General features: G+C 48.6%; 1 protein-coding gene across 1 annotated transcript in view; it reads left to right on the forward strand.

Annotated features, from left to right (window-relative positions):
- The window catches only part of LOC126548471 (cytochrome P450 4C1-like), a 106434-nt gene that overhangs the window by 75257 nt on the left and 9018 nt on the right, over positions 1-22159 (forward strand). The window contains exons 5-7 of the mRNA XM_050196662.2: positions 3437-3506; positions 5061-5187; positions 6956-7162. Coding sequence (XP_050052619.1) covers positions 3437-3506; positions 5061-5187; positions 6956-7162 — 404 coding nt within the window. The remainder of the gene's footprint in view (positions 1-3436; positions 3507-5060; positions 5188-6955; positions 7163-22159) is intronic.

A 22159-nucleotide genomic window follows, 5' to 3' on the forward strand; every position in this document is an offset into this window, starting at 1 on the left:
CAGTTCAGGACCGTCAGGGTGCCTGTTGTAGCGGTACAAGACGCCTTCCTACAGCACAAATATACCCAGAGAAGGCGAAGGTGTCTCAGAAGTCAGCCTGAGAATGACGTCTCTCAAGTAGGGGTTCCAGCGTTGCTCATTTCCGATGTTCCGAAACGCAGTAAGCGACAGCACGCAGGTAGGCTTGCAGTTCTCAGGAAGTTCCCGTGGGTCTACTGGATGGCGCGACAAGCAATCAGCGTCTTCATGCAATCAGCCGTTTTTATGCACAGCTGTGTATGAGCACTCCTAGAGTCGTAGAGCCCACCGACCAAGACGTCCAGTAGGATATTTTAGGGATGAAAGCCAGCATAAGGCATTATGGTCGATGATAACTGTGAATAGTCGACCGTACAAATAGAAGTGAAATTTATCCACTGCATAAACGAGGGCAAGGCACTCGCGTTCTGTAATGGAGTATTCTGCTACGCTTGGGACAGAAGACGGCTAGCGTACGCAATAACACGGTCACAACCTTGCTGGTGCTCAGCCATAACAGCACCAATTCCATGGCCGCTGGCATCGGTTCGAACTTCCGTTGGGGCGGTCACGTCAAAATGGGAGAGAACTGGTGGTTAAGTGAGCCGCACGATAAGTTCAGCGAACGCAGGAGCTTGTTCTGGACCCCAGACAAAAACTGCGTATTTCTTGAGAAGTTCTGTGAGAGTACGCGCAATGTAGGTGAAATGGCGTACGAACCGGCGTAAGTATAAGCAGAGACCCACAAAGGCTTCGGATATCGTTGGCACAAGTCGGCACGGGAAAATTCTTGACGGCGCGAACTTTCTCGGAATCGGGGCGGACGCCAGAAGAATCGACGAGGTGTCCGAACACAATAAGTTGCCGGTGGCCGAAGTGATATTTTTATGAAATGAGGTGAAGCCCAGCCTTGCGGAAAACAGAAAGAATCGTCCAAGGACGGTTGAGGTGCCTGGCCAAAGTTGGTGAAAATAAAATAACGTCATCGAGGTAGCACTGGCAGATTGACCACTTAAAACCATTCATCATACTTTCAAATGTAGCCGAGGCATTACAAAGCCCGAACGGCATGACTTTAAACTGATAGAGGCCCTACGGTGTAATAAAGGCGGTCTTTTTACGGTCCATGTCGTCAACTGCAATCAGCCAGTACCCGGAGCAAAGGTCTATCGATGAAAAATATTTTGCACCATGAAAAGCATCGACGCCGCCATCTATCGGCGGCAGCCGATACACGTCTTTTTTTTTACATTGTTGAGATTGCGATAGTCAACACACACGCGCCAGCTGTCATCCTTCTTCCTCGCGAGCACGACCGGAGAAGCCCGAGGGCTACAAGAAGGCTCAATAATTTCTCGGGCAAGCATCTTGTCGACTTCCTTCTGCATGACTTCGCGCTCAGTAGGGGAGACGCGCTAGGGCCGTCGGTGAATCTGGCTGGCGTCGCCCGTGTGTAACCAATGTTCCACAACGGACATTTGATCCAATGGTCGGTAATCGAGCTCGAAAATGTCCCGGTGAGAGGTTAGAAGGCAATGAAGTGCGTCCGCATGGTGGGCCGGAAGGTCAGGAGCGATCATTGTTGTGAAAGGTTCTAATACTCCGGTTGTAGGGCCCGAACCAGCAGAGATAAGCGACGCAGTATCACTAATCATTGCAGAAATATGGTAGTCGGAAGCCGGGCCTATGGTTGCAAGAGATATGTCCTGAGGTAGCACTTGAAGGCAGAGGCCGAAATTCACTACAGGAAAACAGGCAGCATTGTCTTTTACGCGGACAACCATGTGCGGAAACGCGATATTCTGCGACAGGAGAACGGTGGCTTTGGGCGATGCGACGTAATCATCGCCGGTGACAGGTGGACAGGGTGATACGGTGGTATAGGTGACGGTTCGGTGAGGTAGGCGAACGTAATCGGTGGAACATAGTCGACTCGGCGTAGGATCAGGAGGATCAACGGCATACGGCAGGGCGAGCTCGACAACAACCGCAGAGCAGTCAATAACGGCCGAATGTGCCGACAGAAACTCAAGGCCTCAGATGATTTAGTGTGGGCACTGCGCCATGACATAAAAATAAAACAGAAGTATGGTGTCCTACTACAGTCACACGGGCGGCAGACATCCCAGTGACAGCAGGAGTTCCACCGTCGGCAACGCGGACGACAGCGAGCGGGCAGGAGTTAGGACGACTTTCTTTAGGCGTGTACGGAGGTTCGAGTTCATAACCGAGATGTGTGCTCCTGTGCCAATCAGTGCTGTTACAGGCATACCATCCACGTTCACGTTGACGAGGTTGTGATGGCCAGGCAGTGTAAGCCTTGCGTCAAAGCGCAAGCATGTCCTGAACTAGGCACCCAAGGTCTTTCTGCGCGGCACGCCGGCGAGCAGAGGCTTGCTAGACAAATCAGTGAGCTTTTGTTTTCGCAAATCCCAGCTGGTGAGTTCCTCTTCGTGGTTCTCAAACCAGACGCGTGCCGTCCCCACGATGTAAAACATCAGGTTAGCGAGCATGACCGTCTGGTCCCAGTGCTTACTCGCACTCACCCGTTCGTAACGTTGAAGATTGTGTTATCCGTTCCGGAAAAGGTGTCATGGTCGTGCGGTTATGCCACGATTACGGCCGGCCCTGGTGGCGACGTGCCTGAAGCATTCTCGCCTTGAGCTGCGATTGCGAATGGAGCCAAGGATCGCCCGCTGCGTAAATCCGTCGTGCCCGCAACCTCCTGCAAAATGTTACGGGGAGAAAACATGCTTAAAATATATCTACAGGGTATTTAGAAAGCGTCCACTGACATGCAAGGCACACAAGATGGAAGCGAGTCCGCGGGTCATCAGCAAGCGTCGTCGTCTTCTGTACTGTCCTCAGCTTCGTCTCTGGCAGGGCTTGGTACAATATTGACCATATGGGGTTCTTTAACGTGCACCCTTAGCAGGGCACACGAGTGTTTTTGCTTTTCGCTTCCATCGAAATGCAGCAACCATGGGCGGGAATCCAACAAGCGACCTTGTGCTCTGTAACGCAACCCAATAGCCACTAAGCAACCGCGGTGGATCCTAACCTTGGGGAGCTTAAAGCTCGCGAAGTTGGTTAACTTATCTTTACTAAATATGTCACTGTACAAAATCAACTAATAGTCTGACTTGCTCCACAGAGCGCAAAAAAAGCATTTTTTCGCCGCGCCACTCCTAAAGCAGACCAAAAATATTTTTGAGCCCTGGTTAAAGCTGCAACAGCGGAGACCTTGCCTGTTGCTAAAGATATTAAGCTTCTTTAAGAAACAATAGCGGTACTATGAGTGCTAATATTATTCAAATTTACTGTCAGACTATCTGCTGGCTAATGGCAGTTCCAGCGGCAGCGATTTTTGTCGTTCTCGAAGTGACTTCCTTTCTCATCTTTTATTTTTTTTTTTCAGAAGTTCTGATGGGCGTGAACTTAAATACTCAGAAAAACCAGAACAACCAGTACAGCGAATATATTTCTGGGTAAGTATTTACTTCGGCGCAATTAGTTCACGAGGTACTGTTCATGTCGAATTATTGTCCCTCATCAGCGTGCGTTCAGAGTCCGGAATGTCAAACGGAGCAGCACCTTTCAGGTTTTTCCTAGTGAAAAACACGAAAAACCACGCGTGTATACCGAACGTTTGGCCTTCCCGGCACGCTAGTCAATGGCAAAGCTGTCACATCGCGTCCTGGGTAGAAAAAAAAAAGAGGTCTGTGAATCCCTATAACGGCTATGATGATTGATTGTGCGTTGGTCATGGACCGCGTGCAAAAAAGTAATCCTCCAGGTCTCAAGTGCAAAGTGCATCAACTAAAGAAAAATTCGAAGACAACTAAGAATTTCTTATGAGCAGTGAATCCGAAAGCAGTAATGTCTAATTGCTCGCCGCTTTGCGGCCTTTCGAGTTATGAACTCCTCGTGGGCGAGCGAGCGCGTTGATACGCTTGTCCACAAGGCCGGTTCACCTGCATCCGTGATGTCATGCTACCTTGCCAGATTGCCACCGAATCTAATGGGGATGCTCCCGACTAAGCCGCGGGGATTTTGACGTCCCCGCTCTCGTCACGGCGGGCTAGGCAAGAGAAATTTCGGTCCATGTCATAAAGCAGAGTGCACAGGCGTTCTATCTAAGAGGCGTTGGTTTAGTACAGCGTGGGCTCGTTGGTTCGACACTCACTACCGCCAACGTTCTTCCTTTCGAACTTCTGGTTTTTTACACGTTAATTTCTTTATAGCGATTACCGAAGCGAAGTTAGAACGCAGGCGAGAGCTTGCGCGGACGAGGAACGCGCGGATAACGCAGGCCTCCGAGAGCGAGGGTGTCGCGGCGATGCCCGCTCCCCTCACGGCAGCACGTGGCGCGGCAGCGTGTGTGCCCTTTCGCCCGCTCTGCTCCGTCGAGGTGCGCTAGGGACTTGGCGTCGCAGCCAATGGGACTTTAGGTGCCGTTTCGCAGCTGCAGACGACAGACGCCGGCTTTTATGCTCAATGGGTCATTTGATGTTTTCTCACCAAAAATGAGTAAGACTTGTAAGTAAGCCGCGAATACACGCAAAGTGCCTCGAACAACCAGTCGCGCGGCAATCTTGCGTGTATTCGCGGGCTTCTTTCACGCTCGGAAAAACACTCTTATGTAGCACATACTGAGCAACACAAAGCTGTATCGTGAGTTTTTCATGTTGCTCTACAATTTTCTCATTGACATATCTATATAATTATATTATTTGAGAAGCTTAATAATTAGGTGGAATGAAAAAATAATCTTAGTATGTCCAAGCGAAGGTAAGCAACATTACCTTGGTTCAGTCCGGCTACGTGGCATTTTCATATTTTTAAATCTTGGTGCATGATAGTTGGAACACCCGATATGTCCAATGTTCATGAAGCTTCATTAAAAAGTTATTTAATAAGAGCACCTACCAAATAAAGAACAGGAAAGTTGTGTATGCATCTGTATTGCCATTATGAGAGGACTACCTGGAACTGATTTTCTTCCTGGTCTTTTCCATGACCTGTCGTCTTCGTTTATTCAGCGTGACGTTTCTCATGGCAGTCCGGGCCTTCCGACCATGGATGTGGCTTAACACCATCTACAACATCTCCCTGGAAGGGATGTGGTTTCGAAAAATGGTCAGCGGCATCAACGAATTCAATCTAAAGGTAAACTACATAATGAATATTTGAGATGCTGAAATATGTAGTAAGGCCTCAGGTCAAACGTAAGACGGACTGATGCAAGACAGGCTGAGAATTTAAGCAAGTGTGAATATTCAATTCGCCATCCTGCACTGGAGAAGGGGAACGTGTTAAAAAGATGCGATAAAAAGAGAAAAGGAGAAGAGAGCGGGTAATTTTAGATTAATGCAAACTTTCCAGCGACATCCCGTGTGAATTTTTTGGTGGAGTCGTTCTTAACCAGCGCATTTTCAATTCATGTAAAGCATGTCATTTGACACTTGCTGTGTAGACGGAGTTATCAACTTAGATTTTCCATTCTGGCTCGATGTCAATAGCCCCCTACCACGTCCTTTCTCTCTATCATTTTCTCGTGCCTCGTCTCATTTCTGGCACTGCTACAAATTTTCGCACTTGACCAAAGTCTGAAACGTCCATGTTGCTTCAAAGCAACGTTAATTTTAAGCTTGCATTTTTACTGTGCACACTTAAGACGGGGATTTAGCTCGGGGCCAACTCCGATTTCATTATTCAAGTGCATGTAAAACACATAAATGCTTTTACAAGACAACCGCTCGTCCGTTTTGAATAAAATTTCTTGAATTGGAGAGGGGAAGTGAAATTCCACATAGCAACTCTAGGAAGCTCAAATGTGGCTTAGGACATCAATTTTTGTATAGCGATTGCCAAAAATTGGTAAGTTAAAAAATGGAAGAACAAACTTTAGAAATCTGCAACTCTGCAACAAAAACAGATATCGCAGTTATGCCAAATCAATCTGTTACAGCATCCCTTGCAGACAAATGTGATATAGAGATATATAAATTGACAGCTTGCACGAAATCGTTGCAATGCCTACAACGAGCCTTTTGCAGAATTCTTACTCACAAGGAGAGTTTGCTGTTGGGCTAGTGGGTGTATGAAGCTAGGAACGATAGCAGTGAAAAAACGGTGCAATAAAGAGAGATCAACACAACGATAACTTGCAACTGAGCATTTACTTCGCGCGGCGCGATATGCAGTCACGGGAACGACGGCTATACAGGGCAGGGAAGGCGAAAAACAACCACAACAAAGATGTGGAGGGGCAAGCGAATGTGGATGGTAGAAGAGCCGCGACGTCCGCACGTACTTGCAAATTTATTTCAGAGCGATGTGTGATGCATCAATGTTGTCTCTTTAGATGTATTATTAGCTGCAGTTACCAGAATTATGATATCGTTTTCATTGTTGCTGAGTTACAGAGTTGTAAACATGATACTTTAGTTCTTCTTAATTTTCCATTTTCTTTATTTTTTTAAAGAGCTTGATGCCATGAATAAAAAATATTCCCTTGCTACCGTTACTAGATATTAGATATTCCTTTTGAAGGTCAGGAACCTCGTAAAAATTGGCGCAGCGGTTACTGAGAAAGATAATATATCCACATACATGAATTCAGATAGGAGCTCTTAAACTGAAGCTTCCTCTTAATGCATTGTTTCTCCCAGGGAAACAAACTGCGCTAGTACTAATTTGCCCCTGCAAGATGAGGGTAAGTTATCAGGTCGCCGAAAAGACGGTGTAATTCAAGGACACGCTGAAAAAGAAGAAACACAGACATTAACAAAAACGACAAGGGCAGTTACCGCCCATCGCGAGTCACTATCACGTTGGCGAGTTACACTGTGGAAGGACTTGTCCAACGGTGTAACTCGTCAACATGATAGTGAGTTCGCTTCTCCAGGCACCATCTCTCCCTTTTCTTCTTCAGATCATGAGCGAACGAAAGAAGACATTCCACCTGTACAGAAACCAGGGGGACCTCAGCGGAAGCGAAGATGAGGAGGTCAAGTACAAGCGAGGGCCTCAGCCCGAGAGACGTGTGGCAGTCATCGATATCATGCTCGACAAACACTTCAAGGACCCGAGCTACACGATGCAGGAGATACGCAAGGACCTTGACTTGCTTCTGTTCGCGGTGAGCTTTAGGGTCTGCTTTCATTAAGGGCAATTTATATTCCGGCGTTTTCAGCTACGTCGCGTGGGCGACGCTTCGCTCGGCGGAAATTCGACCCTATACACTCCAACGGGCTCCTACTGCACCGAGCGCACCGAGATCGCGTGTTGCCACAGCAACCGTCTCAAAACATGCGCACAGATACGCGGATGCGCGCGTCCGCTGAAGTCTGTTTTTATTGCGAAGCAATACTACTTTAGGTCGCACTTCAGCCCGTTCCGTGGCGAGGCGGTGGTAGGCACCATTGACCTTTAGCGTGACCTCGCTGCGTGACGTCACACCACGTGACCTAGAGTGACGTCACACCAGCTGTGTAAAAACGGGGCCTCATCTCACGCCGTCGCGAGGCGAGGCGGTAGCCACCAACGGCGGCCTAACTCCCGCTCCTCTCACCAGGGGCGCTACGGTCGGTGTGACGTCACACCAGCTGTGTAAAAACGGAGCCCCATCTCACGCCATCGCGAGGCGAGGCGGTAGCCACCAACGGCGGCCTAACTCCCGCTCCTCTCACCAGGGGCGCTACGGTCAGGGTGACGCCACACCAGCTGTATAAAACAGCTCCGCTCCTCTCGCCACTATTGCTTCGCAATCACCAGGCTTAACCAAGCTAAGCCACGGCCGTTTTTTTTTCTTGTTTTTTTTTCTCGCAAACGCGCGCTTTTTCTTTACGCGCGAACCTGCAAGCATCGTCGCTATCTAGGAGTCTCCCTTTTCTTTCTTACCTTTCGAGGATGACATGGAGCAACCCTGCACGACGCAAGCTGGCGCTGGCATTGTTGCCGCATCGTCAGCGTCGCAAGCGCAGGCGATCAATCTACATTCGGGAGATTTTTGATAAGCGCACGGAACTCGAATACCATCATCTCGCGCAGAAGTTCCGCCAAGGTGACCCCGAGTATCATCTTAAGTTCTTCAGGTAGGTGAGCACACGTTATAGACACGGAATGCTGGCGAGTTCCAGGACTATAAATAAAGTAAAATCCATATAAAATTCTTGCGCTTGCAGTTTGCGGGTGCGATCATCTGGAAGTGAAGAAATAAGATCAGCTTTTCATTTCTTAGTGCAGGATGACAAAGCCTTCTTTCGAGGAGATACTGAGCGATTTAGAAGCACTAGCTGTTGAGGGTGTTGGTAATTCAAACTCAAAGAAGAATGGCGCAAACAAACATGAACAAGATAGAAAACACGGACAAGCGTAGACTAGCAACTATGGTTTATTTTTGGCTTGTGTTTCAAACCATTGTTGCTAGCCTGCGCTTGCCCATGCTTTCTACCTTGCACCTGTTCGTTTGCGCCATTCTTCTTGGAGGTACTGAGCCTTGTATAAAGCAGGATCGTTCGTCCACCAACTCGCAGAAGGCCCATCAGCCCGCCAGAAGGCTCGCGGTCACGTTTAGGCAAATGCACGTCTTCATTTTTTAATGCGTAAGCATTTTTTGGCGAGAACCACAGCCCGTCCCGCGAAAAGTGTACTACCTTGTATCTGCACAAAAATGCGTAATTTGTGCAGTTGAGGCATTTAATCGTTATAATAGAGTAAATGTACATGATTGGAAGCTTTATAGGCGATACGAGGCAACCGAAACAAAATAAAAAAGTTCAATTGATACAAATGAATTCCCATAGGGATACATAGGCTTCTATTAAAAAACGGATGAGGAACCTATAGTAGGGATGGGCTAACTTACGTTTGGGGGTGGGGCGGGTCATCTCGAAATTTGGACGTGGGCCATCTTGAAACTTGGGGGTGGGCCAACTTGAAGTTTCGCAGCGGGCCAACACAAATTTGGAGATATGCTTACGCATACTTCGACAACTCCAGTGTAGTTTCTGCGCTTTTGTGTTGAAATACGAAATACATTGTTGAAATAATGTGTCTGGGCGTTATACTTATGCAACACCCATCCAGTTACCTTATTATTAGCGCTTCATGAATTCGTGAAGGAGCAGTCCATAATCTCCAAAGGTCTTCAATATGCGCACGATCAATCGGTGCACCAGTTACAGAAAAATTATGTATTTGAACTTTAAACTTCTCGCCTCTGTTGTTAATATTGTTCGAACGCCACCATAGTTATTTGTATCCTTCCGTTACGTATAATGTGTGAGTTATGGTGGAAGAGGAGCAAGGAATCATTGTCATTCTGGTGAAATTAAGATGAGTTGGCTTCTAGTGGACATTGACCACTTGAAAGTGCAATTAGAATCTGATCTTTTTCTACGCGTGTTTCTCACTATCGGGGGATCATTGTGGATATACCTATCAGCTACAGAATGCATGCGTGGACAGTAGCAAGGACCCTGAGGGAGACGTTGCCGGCCATACGGGACAGTCTGTCACCTGTCGTACTTAGGTGTCCAAGCACAGCAGAGTGGAAGTGAATAAGGGAAGACTTTAGCATGAAATGGAACTTTCCCAATCGTATTGGTACTATTGATGGGAAGCAATTCACCACCAAATACTCCGACTGCAGCGTACCAGATTGTTTCAACTACAAGGAATATTATTCTTTGGTTATCCTCGCTGTCACGGATGCCAGCTACGAGTTCACCCTTGTTGAAAGCGGAACACAAGGCCGCTTGCCAGACGGCTCATTTTTTAGAGACAGTGCTCTCCGAACCCACTTTGAAGCAGGTACTTTACGGTTACCGTCAGGCGTGTCCAGGTGGCCCGTTTGTCTTGCAGGTGATGCAGCATTTTCCTTCCGAACGTACCTGATGTGCCTGTACCCTGGAAAAAATCTAAGTGAAAAGAAAGTAGAATTATCGCCTATCTCGGGCACGGCGATGTGTCAAAAACGCTCTTGGTATATTGGTTTCAATATCGCGAGTGTTGTGAACGGTAGAAAGTGAGTCAGACCTGCTTACCGATATGATAAAGGCTGCTGTGCGCCTGCATGACTTTCAAATGACAGACAAGGCATATTGTCCTGACGAATACAGCGACAGCGTCCGAGGGGAAACAGTGCAGAATGGCCAGTGGAGACAGATGGTAGCTCAGGTTGGGAGTCCGGATGCGTCTGTTGAGAGCTGGGTTTAGCGGAGGCAAGTGATGGAGGTTTGGACAGGTTGAAAACGGAGTGTCGACTGGTTTTATTGAAAAGGAAAAGGAGGTCTGCCGAGTGGCTGTAGTGGCGCCCCCGTCGGGAGAACAGGGGGCATTGACCCCCACTTCAAGGCATGGTGAGGGGAGCAAAGGGCAATGAACCCCGTCGCGGCGAACTGCACTTCCAAGGAGCGGGGACAACTAAGTGACAGAAGGTCGCTACAAGGGCTCCCCCCCGCCCCCCTAGAATGTCAGAGGCTTAGGTGTGAATGGCAGAGGGAACGAAGAGTTAATGTACAAGATAAGCTGGTTTCACGCGGTCCAAGACACTGTCTCTTCTTTGCCGCGAACGTCAATCTTGAAGGTTTTCTCTGAACGCGAAACCACACGATGGAACCATAGGAAGGAGTCAATGGTGGCTTGATAGAGTCACGCCGCAGAAAGACGTGCGTGGTTGTGTCCATTGCCGAGAAACTAAACATAGGCTGCCCGTGGGCGATACGTGGGGGTGTAGGTCGAAACTGGTCCAGCTGGGAATGTAGCCTCTCTAAGTGATGCGTGGCCGCTGGCAGAGTGCCTCGCTGAATGCCGAAAAACTGTCCTGGAACGCGGATTGCTGACCCATAGAGCATCTCGCTGCGCTCACTCCGAGGTCATCCTTGATTGTTGTTCGCAGCCCCAGTAGTACTAAGGATAGCCTTTCCACACAGTCGAGCATGGCGGTCAGTAACGCTTTCAGTTGTCGGTGGAGACGCTCGACCATGCAGTTGCTCTGGGCGGTAAGCCGCGTTGCTATGAAGGCGCATGCGGAGCAGTCTCGTCGGGGGAGAAAAAAGCGAGCTTTGGAATTGTCGGCCTCGGTCAATAGTTATGCGCAAAGGCCAACCATCTCGCGGTACTCACGTAGCAACAAATGCTTCCGCCACTGTTTCAGCTGTGATGCCTTGTAGAGGCGCCGCCTCAGGCCTCCTTGAGTACCGGTCAACACACGTGAGGAGGTACCTGAAACCTTGGCAAGGCAGAAGAGGCCCCACCAAGTCACGTGATCGAAACAGCTCTCTGGTGGTCGAAACGGCTGCGCAGCTGAACCCGGTCGCTTTCACGGCTTCACGGGTCGCTTTCACGGCTTGACAGGCTTGGCAGCTTGTTGCCCAGCTTCGAACATCTTTGTGAATCATTGGCCAGACGAAGCGGTCTGTAATAAGCCTTTGTGTCGCTCCGATGTTGGGATGGCTGAGCCCGTGCCATGAACCGAATATTGTCCTCCGAAACTGATGGGACATGAACGGGCGAGTAACTGCCTGCGATGTGTCGAACGGGACCAATGTTGTGCAGAAAAGCGGCACCTCGGCAAGCTGCGCGACGAGCTTTGTTCCCGTAAGTGGCGCAGCTCGGAGTCGTTTTGCTGGGCGGAGTCTAGAGCTTGGAAATCCACAGAGCCAGCACGCACAGCACCGATCCGCGGCAGTGCGTCAGCTGCTTGATTTTCGGTCGCAGAGATATGGCGGATGTCCGCAGAAAATTTGAAGATAAAGGAACGTTGCCGAAGCTCATGTTCTAAGTACAAGGAACTGTTGTTCTTGAAAACGAAGGTTAACGGCTTGTGGTCGGTCAGAATGTAAAAGCTACAGCCTTCAAGAATAAAAAACGGAAATGCTTGACAGCGCAATAGATGGCCAACATCTGCCTCCCGAAGGTTTTGTAGTGAGGTTCTGTACGTTTGAGGTGATTTGAGAAGCAACCCAGCAGCCTCCAGTCTGTGAAATCGAGCTGCTGCAGCACTGCATCCACTTCCTTGGTCGACGCATCTACCATAAGGCGAGTTGGCGCGTCGGGCAACTGATGAATCAGCAACACTGCCGTCGCCAACCACGTTTTGGCTTCCTGGAAGGAGTGTTCGTGCTCTGAGGATCAGGTGGAAGGTAGGTGGGTTTTTTTTTTTTTTTTTGAGTCGGGACGGAGTAGGTCGGTAAGCGGCTGAAGAATTGCACACAGGATGGTATGAAGGGCCTGTAAAAATTTGTGAGCCGCAGAAACTCACGCAACTTTCGGAAGGAGGTTGGAGAGAGGAATCCCCCTATTGCCCGCACCCGTGCTTCCAGTGGCTTGATGCCTTGGGATGAAATGCGATGGCCGAGAAAATCCATGGCTTCAACTCCGAAAATGCATTTCTGGGGCTTTAGGACCAGGCCGTGTTCATCCAGTCACTCAAATAGAAGGCGAAGGTGCTCTTTGGGCTCTTCGTCTGTGCGACTTGCAACGAGAATATCGTGTCTAGGTAGATGAAAATGAACGGGAGTCCTCGCGTAACCTCGTCCATGAACCTTTGATAAGTTTGTGCCACATTCTTCAAAATGTAAGGCATATGTACAAACTAAAATATGCCAAATTGAGTAGTGATTGCTTTCTTCGGAATGACGCTGGGTTCTACAGGAATTTCAATCGCCTTTCCCCATTCCCCAGAGCAGGCTAGCCTACCGGGCTCAGCCGGTTTAACCTCCCTACCTTTCTCTTATGACTTACATCTCTCTCTTATGGTGTTAGGCTGCTGAGCACGAGGTCGCGGGATCAAATCCCGGCCACGGCGGCGGCATTTCGATGGGGGCGCAATGCGGAAACACCCATGTACTTAGATTTAGGTGCACGTTAAAGAACCCCTGGTGGTCGAAATTTCCGGAGTCCTCCACTACGGCGTGCCTCATAATCAGAAAGTGGTTTTGGCACGTAAAACCCCACAATTTAATTACCTCTCTCTCTCTTTCTCTCTCTCTCTGGTGGTAGGCACTCATCAAATCGATCTTGCTGTATATTTTGGTTCGTGCGAGACGAGCGCTGAAGTCATGTATGTGGGGAACGGTGTATTGATCCGGAGTAGTGAAGGCATTCAAAGCTCCGTAATAACCAGAAGGCCGCCAGTCGCCACTGTCATGCTTTGGAACCAGATGGAGAGGTGAAGACCAATTTCTTGAGGAAGGACAAATAACGCCGAGCTGAAGCATGCGTTCGAACTCAGGGCAGGTGACTTCCAAACTCTGTCCAGCGAGCCTCCGTTGCCGGGCGGCGACAGGTGGGCCGGTGGTGGCGATATGATGCGTCACATTGTGTTTCACGGGCAGCGCATCGTTTCGGGGCTTCGTGAGTTGCGGATACTCAGCAAGTACCTTGTCGTACCTTGAGACAGGCTGAAGCGTATGGGTGCCAGATGAGGTGAGGTTGGATTGCAGGCCAAGTAAAGCGAGGGATGTGGCGTTATCCTTTGGACGCCGATCGCGAGCCCTCACATCTAGGTTGAAATCGCTGAGGAAGTCCCCTCCCAGTATGGCAAAGCTGACGTCGGCGATCACAAACACCCATCTTTGCAAGCGCCGGAGTCTGATGTCTATCGTTAGTGACCGGAGCCCTTACAACGCGATGGCAGTGTTGTTCACCGCGTGGAGCATGGGTGTGGACTTGCCGCGTTGGTGGTCTACGGCAGTGGCGGGAACGATAGACAGCTCGGCTCCGGTGTCGACGAGGAGGCGGGTGCCGGTGATGCGGTCGACTACGAAGAATAGGAGGCTTGCGCAAGGACCGATGTCGCACGCCGCCGTTAGCGACTGACCGGTGCGTTTCCAGTCCACGAACAGGGCTGGGTGCAGCGACTTGCTTGTTCGCGAAAGCGACGGTGGTACCAGCACAACTGCCGCGGCGAACCTTTAGGTGCGCTGCGAGACTGTGAAGGCGAATGGCTGCGCCCAAATTGGTCACCAGTGTTGCCATCCGTCGTCAGCTTCTCCAGTGCACTGGTAAGGCGGTCGACTGTTTCCTCCAGGCGCGAGACTCTCGCAGCGGCGATAGGTAGCTGTGCCGCAGACGAGAAGTCGCATCTGCGGTCAGCGAGCGCAGCTAGCCGATCAAGACTCGCCTGGTCGGAACACGCCAGTACCATGCATGCAGTCTGTGGGAGGCGCTGGCTCTCGTTTGCGGAGTGGCCACCCAGCAACTGACGCAACTAGTGCAGGAGTTGCGATGATCGCTGGTCGCCATTTAACTCGAAGAGGAGCTGTTGGAGCCTACTCTGTTGCGATGGCCCGAGGTGCTGCAGGACCGTGCGTTTAAGGTCGTCATATGCTGTGGCAGAAGGCGTACCCGCTAGCAAGTCGTCCATCGCATCGGCGATGTTGCAGGGTACCGCTGCAATGACGTGAAGGTACCTTACTCTTTGTGAAGTGATGCACCGGAGTTAAAGATGGGGGGGCCTCTACTTGCATAAACCAAACTCGATTATTCTTGTGCCAAAAGATGGGAAGCTGACGCTCTGCGGTGATGACAGGAGACGTAATCGTGGCGTCTTCTCTGTCGGCAGGAGCAGGAGCAGCATCGTCCATGGCAGTGTTCGAAAAAAAAGCGTAAATGTCCTCGGTCACCACTTGTTTGGAGCTCGGTTTAGCTGGGGCAAGTAAAACACGTTTTGACAGGTTGAGAATCGAGAGTCGACTGCCTTTATTCAAAAGGAAAAGCAGGTTTGCCGAGTGGCTGTGGCGGCGCCTCCCTCGGGCGAGCAGGTGGCAATGACCCCACGTCAAGGCACGGTGAGGGGAGCAAAGGGCAATGACCCCCACGGCACGGCCAACTGCATTTCCAAGGAACGGGGACAACAAGGTGACGGACGGTCGCTACACGTCGCCAGCTAGTAACCGCCCGGCTGATGCTGCCATGGCCTCAAGAGATGACACTGCTGATTACTTTGTGTCTGCAGAAGGCGCCTTGCCATGGCAGTTGAGCGTTGTGAGAGGCAAATAGGCCGTGGGACTCATTGCTTAAAGCACATGCCATGCTTTTTCACAGCCACGTTGTACAACATTGTGTGCAGAGTACTAATTTCTCCTTTGTGCCTTCAACCACTGAACGTGGTTGAAGGCACAAACTTGCGTTCTTTGTGTGGATATGTGACATTCTCCGTTACACTCACTCGGTCACCTTAAAGTCCCTTTATGAGAGCTAAGTACCGAAACGTTTGCGGCACCGCCGACACACTTTATTGGACAGCGCCCACTTCTGGCTGGGAACTTCTTCCGTCCACCATGTTTTTCCTGGGTCAGTTCGACGGCGCTAGCACGCTTGTTTTCTTGCTTCCGCAGTTGAGTCGGTTACAGATATTCAACGAAGGTGACTTCTGTATATCTGTCGCTGTTTGCTGGAAGACAGCGTACCTTTCCGGGTGCTTCTTGCTGCCTGCTGCTGCAATGTTTCATTGTTCGCCTCAAGAGAATGATTTACACATAATAAAGGCGCAGATAGCACAACTGTAGCCGCCATGCACGTTTCGAAAAGCACAGCATAAGTCTGAATAGTGCTAACCAGATTCGGCTGTGAACGGCAAATTTGGCTTTGTGATCGTGGGTTTGTTCCTGAGCGCGAATTACGCGTAACCGCGCAATGCGACAGCCTACTTAAAATCACTTAGTTGAGCTACTGTTGAATATCGAAACACCAACAGACAGGAGATTCGGTAGTGGCTTTATTACAGCACAAAACGAAAAGTAAAGACGCTGCCGGCCGCGGCAGTTGCTATCTGAGGTTTCATCAACAAAGATGCGCGCGTGCACTGTTCTCTCGCGAACTAGGCAGCCGCACCACGACTACACGCTTTCACTGCTCGCACCGTCTACGACAAAACAGCGCGTAAATAACAGTTGGAACGCATTACTGGAACGTTTCCCTTCTTGTCAGCACCTAACTCATTGGCCACGTTTCTTTACTGCCTCTTACAGCGAAGCCGTGACTGCAAATGCTACCGTTCCTGTGCATACAGCGCGTATAACCGCGCCGCCGGTGCACGTTAGGAAGAACATGGCGGCCGACACGATCCGCAAGGGAAAGCGTGGTAGGAGAGGAGCAACTTGTCGCTACTTCGCAAATGCCGACCTAGGGGTTTTAGGTCACTTTATTTTCCTTGTCAGGAGTGCTTGCTGACCTAAGTAGCTTGTGTTGAACTGCTTTCTTTTTTCCCCGGATAAGCGTTGCGTAGCAGATGGGATAATTAGATCGTTACATCACACCAAGAATTATGTTTGGCAGTTTTTTTCTTGTATGAGTCACACATACTTTCGTACGTATCACAACCGAAAACTGGATTTTCTTTTCTGTCACATTTGCAATCACGTAACGTTAACTAACTTACATATAACAAAAATGTTAAATACGACACGACACATCTTGTGAAATTTCAGTGATAAAAGTGCGTAATCTGGATGACAAAATGACAATCAAATTATACTGACTTGTCGGTTACCTTTGCTTTGCCCCGTGAGCACTAGCATCGCATGAAACATTACAGCGCACTTTAATATCTAGGTCACGCTGAAACTTAAATATAGTTTAGGTATAATGAAAGCTCTAATACGATTTAAACAACAAATGCCCTCCCCACAATACATTGTTTCAAGCATACAGTATCGAACACTGCAGAAATGTTATTCTTTAGGCAGTGCGAAGAACAGCAGCAGCCATCTACTTTATTCATGCGAAAGCGTTGCATGCCCCATTACGCGAAAATCCGGCGTTGTCGGCGGCGGTGTGATCGAAATATGGTACCAAAAATGGCTGACGGCGCAAAGAGTAAGTGAACTTTAAAATATGCTCAGATTGACATCAAATCTCCCAGGCAGGCTCCTGCAAACAAAGTAAATTTATGGCTTTCAAGAACATTTTTCGCGCATTTCGGTGTGGGTGAGAATCGAACACGGGTCACCGCGGGGCGAGACGACCACGCTTCCCGACGCCACACTGGCTCCACGCTTCACGCCGGCTGGAGTTTTGCCTATTGCGTGCGTCATTGCACACGCCATGTCGCAGCCATATAACTGACCAAAGGTTTGGCCAAGTGCGTGCGTCATTGGGCACGTGACGGCGCAGCCAATGGGGAGAAAGTGTCGCGCCGTCATGAGTGCATGAAATGAGTGCACAAAATAAAAGTATTGCATCAAATCGGCAATATTGCTTTCGCATTCCCCCACGTAAGCAGCCGTAAGTGTCTCTGTCAAATTTTCTGAACAAAAGAGCGAAAATTGTTGCGAAGTTCGTAAATGATCATCCGTCAAATTCAGCAATAATATTCATTATCAGCGCTTTGCATGTGGCTTCTGCTCGCCTGGACATTCTGTCCAGGGTCATGCCTATGGACAAGCCAAACGCCTCATTTGCGGCCCTTTTTTGTGGCAGATGGGACAACACCTGTTGCTCCAACACGTCATTAGTTCTACGTTTTTTTTTATGTGCTTTCGGACGGCTCTTTGGTCGCCTGCACAGTGACTTCGTCTTCGTCATATAGATCAGTGCGGCTTGTTGCAACTTGTTCACGGTCACAGTTGCTGCTGTTGGCGATGATGTGTCTCGCCGTATCGAGGTTAAAAGTGCGTCCGCTGTGGTGTTCTAGTCTACTGCTCATGGTACCGCCTCGAGGTTGCACGTGGTTCTACAGGAAAACAACAAAAAATGTTCTTACTTAGTATATTTTGGATTAAAAATTTCACCAACTGCAATTAAATTCGTAGCCTTGGAATTCTGCGCTTAACAGTCAATTAGCTAGATTCCCTTGCAAACTTTCACCTACGGCTTATTAGCGCACCAAACAATGTTACTTAAACTTTTTCCACTTGTGGATTCCTTTGACAGCCTGGTCAACTAGACTGCCTAACCTTGCTGATATTATGACTGCATGGAGAGAACCTAAAACAACCTCTACACACAAATTCTGACTCTGAATGTGTGTGCATATATATATATATATATATATATATATATATATATATATATATATATATATATATATATATATATATATATATATATATATATATATATATATATGTATATATATATATATATATATATATATATCTGCCATCAACCTCATCAAAGTCAGAAGTGAAAAACAAGCTGTAATGTTCACGACCTTAGCTTTTCATTCTGAGCAGGCCGTCCCACCAGCGTTAACACAGTTGAATCTCCCGCATGTCATGACAACAGCACCCTGACAGACTTGTGCACACTTTCGCCATGACTCCTTCGTACGCGCGATGTGCGCCTAGTGTCACCAATGCAGTGCAGCAAGCCGATAATTTTTCAGGATCAGCTCGACAGCTTCCTCTTATATCCTCCCTCTAGTTGAAATATTTCTGCAAAACATGATGCGCGTGAATTGGAGGGAGTAAACAATTTATTCGTCTTCTTGTTCTCAATCTTTCTACGGAGCCGAATGCTGCAAGTAAGTATGAGAAATATAGCGCTTATTTTTTGCCAGATTTCTTTTTGCACGCTCGACATAAGATTACTCAGGTGCTACAGAGGTTATTTTCATGCCAACGTGGATCCTACCAAACAGCTATTAAATCTACTTAGTGCTCAGTTGGCACAATACAAGGGGGACATTTAAACATCATCTTGTAATCGTACATTAGATCCGGCAACCCGAAATTGGGTTGAGTTTTGATTTCATTATCACTAGCCCAATGATCGACCTATGCCACTGACATCAAAAGTACACCGATAACTTCTTGCCTTCTGCTGAACGCTGCCGCACATGCATCTCCGCGGCTTGAGCAACCTCGCACTGGTACAGTGTTTTGCAACTAGCAAACAATCGAAGCGCGCACACACGGACGCGGGCACGCACACACGCACACAGCACACGCACGCCCGTACACAATCATCTTTGGAGTGCATATTTAGCGCAACGGTATGTAGACACCGAAGTGACTCACTTCGCGCAACGCATGCCGGGAACGCTTGGCTGACGAGGCCCGGCGCGGCCGGCGATAAGTAGGAGCGGAGCTATGCGTGCGCCGGAGACGTTGGAACGCGCCCGGTGGCGCTAGTCACGCCGGTTGCGTCGGTCGCTAGAGGATAGATGCCAGTCCTTCTCCACCGTGACGTCGCTGAATTCGACGCACGCGCACGCGCGCGTGCATTAAGTTTGATTGTATCTCGCCATTAAGCAGCTGCTAGGCTGCACGTTATGGGCTCCTTCATAAACGGGCAATCGATAGCCCCTAAACATGCGTAGTAAGTTACTTTCTATAGGGCAGATCTTCTTGCAACTAAAATTTTTGCGTTTAAACATCCTATGCTCTCTAAGAAGCATCTTCGAGAAAAACATTTTTCTCTAAGCAAGTTGTCACTGATTAAGCTAAGAAATTTATGAGACATTTGTTTTCAGCGTTCTTGTGCGTAGCCTTAAGTTGGCTTTTAGCAAATATCGAAGAACCCCACTTTTCATGTGGGCCAGCCCCTTTAATGCACTGAACCCTAATCTCACGTTTACAACCTATAAGATCATATTAACAAACTGTTAAACCGTAAGTGACGCCCACAATAGGCCATAACCATGATGATCAACCCGACATCGCGGCTGTGTGCTTAAAGCATGCCACTGATAAACACTCTTTAAATAGGCTTTTTCAATATAGGCCTTGGTTTTAACAGGTGTAATGCAGGCTATTGAATAGATTTAGTTAAGCGCATTTAATGGCCTTGCGTCCGCAAGGCAGTGGCGTATCGAAAGCGCCCAAAGCTTCCGGTGTTGAAGAGCGCGTGCACCTATCTCCTGCTTGCGTGTGGGCTTCGCGGGCAGTTGCAGAGTGCTCTGGCGAGATCGAATTACAAGCGAAAATGTCAGGTGTATTGCGATATGGTGGCCGTTATGGTGAGCGATGCGAGTGGTTGCTGTGCGCGGCTACTATTTTCAGTCGCGCTAGACACGGCTTCACAAAGAAACCTATAAAATAGGTTGTGGCTCTGTTCCACGTTGCTCTGGTCGTAAATATTTTCCAAGCTTCCTCGCAGTGGCATCACATTGCCGGCAACTTGCTATGGCAACTGAAAAAATTGGTGATGGCCCGGACAGGAGACAAGCGCTGCGTCTTGCTGCTTCGCATGTGCTACGGATGTTGCTTGGAATGAGCAAACCAGTGTCAGGAATTAAAATTCATTTCTTACGCCTCGTGGTGTGCCCGGAGACGCTGTTAGAGATGACCAACATTCAGCGTCGTTTCTGCTGGCGTCCGCTGGCGTAGTGTCACTCATCGACACAAGGACAGGCGAAAAGCCGGAATGCCAATGACAGAACAAGATCGCTGCGCCATTCTGTTGGCGTCGACACGTAGCGAGGCGACGTCAATAGAAACGCTGAATCTAGTTCGGTCTTTATTCCTCCAGTATATCAGAACAAAGCAAAAGTATAAAGAGCGGAATCCCCTGCTGCAGGATCTGCTTGACTTAGAGCGGAAATTCAACTCTGTATAAGGCTCCTCCGGACAGGCCGCCATTGGAATATGAACCTGGCAACGTTTAACGCAAGAACATTATCTAGTGAGGCGAGTCTAGCAGTGCTATTGGAAGAATTAGAGGGCAGTAAATGGGATATAATAGGGCTCAGTGAAGTTAGGAGGCCAAAAGAAGCATATACAGTGTTAAGGAGCGGGCACGTCCTGTGCTACCGGGGCTTAGCGGAGAGACGAGAACTAGGAGTCGGATTCCTGATTAATAAGAATATAGCTGGTAACATACAGGAATTCTATAGCATTAATGAGAGGGTGGCAGGTCTTGTTGTGAAACTTAATAAGAGGTACAAAATGAAGGTTGTACAGGTCTACGCCCCTACATCCAGTCATGATGACCAGGAAGTCGAAAGCTTCTACGAAGACGTGGAATCGGCGATGGGTAGAGTGAAAACAAAATACACTATACTGATGGGCGATTTCAATGCCAAGGTAGGCAAGAAGCATGCTGGAGACAAGGCAGTGGGGGAATATGGCATAGGCACTAGGAATAGCAGGGGGGAGGTATTAGTAGAGTTTGCAGAACAGAATAATATGAGGATAATGAATACCTTCTTCCGCAAGCGGAATAACCGAAAGTGGACATGGAGGAGCCCGAACGGCGAGACTAGAAATGAAATAGATTTCATACTCTGCGCTAACCCTGGCATCATACAAGATGTGGACGTGCTCGGTAAGGTGCGCTGCAGTGACCACAGGATGGTAAGAACTCGAATTAGCCTAGACCTGAGGAGGGAACGGAGGAAACTGGCACATAAGAAGCCGATCAATGAGTTAGCGCTAAGAGGGAAAATAGAGGAATTCCAGATCAAGCTACAGAACAGGTATTCGGCTTTAAGCCACGAAGAGGATCTTAGTGTTGAAGCAATGAACGACAATCTTGTGGGCATCATTAAGGAGTGTGCAATAGAAGTCGGTGGTAACTCCGTTAGACAGGATACCAGTAAGCTATCGCAGGAGACGAAAGATCTGATCAAGAAACGCCAATGTATGAAAGCCTCTAACCCTACAGCTAGAATAGAACTGGCAGAACTTTCGAAGTTAATCAACAAGCGTAAGACAGCTGACATAAGGAAGTATAACATGGATAGAATTGAACAAGCTCTCAGGAACGGAGGAAGCCTAAAAGCAGTGAAGAAGAAACTAGGAATTGGCAAGAATCAGATGTATGCGCTAAGAGACAAAGCCGGCAATATCATTACTAATATGGATGAGATAGTTCAAGTGGCTGAGGAGTTCTATAGAGATTTATACAGTACGAGTGGCACCCACGATGATAATGGAAGAGAGAATAATCTAGAGGAATTCGATATCCCAGAAGTAACGCCGGAAGAAGTAAAGAAAGCCTTGGGAGCTATGCAAAGGGGGAAGGCAGCTGGGGAGGATCAGGTAACAGCAGATTTGCTGAAGGATGGTGGGCAGATTGTTCTAGAAAAACTGGCCAGCCTCTATACGCAATGCCTCAAGACCTCGAGCGTACCGGAATCTTGGAAGAACGCTAACATAATCCTAATCCATAAGAAAGGCGACGCCAAAGACTTGAAAAATTATAGACCGATCAGCTTACTGTCCGTTGCCTACAAAGTATTTAC

Source organism: Dermacentor andersoni, chromosome 1 (genome assembly GCF_023375885.2).
Source record: "Dermacentor andersoni chromosome 1, qqDerAnde1_hic_scaffold, whole genome shotgun sequence".
Lineage (NCBI taxonomy): Eukaryota > Metazoa > Arthropoda > Arachnida > Ixodida > Ixodidae > Dermacentor > Dermacentor andersoni.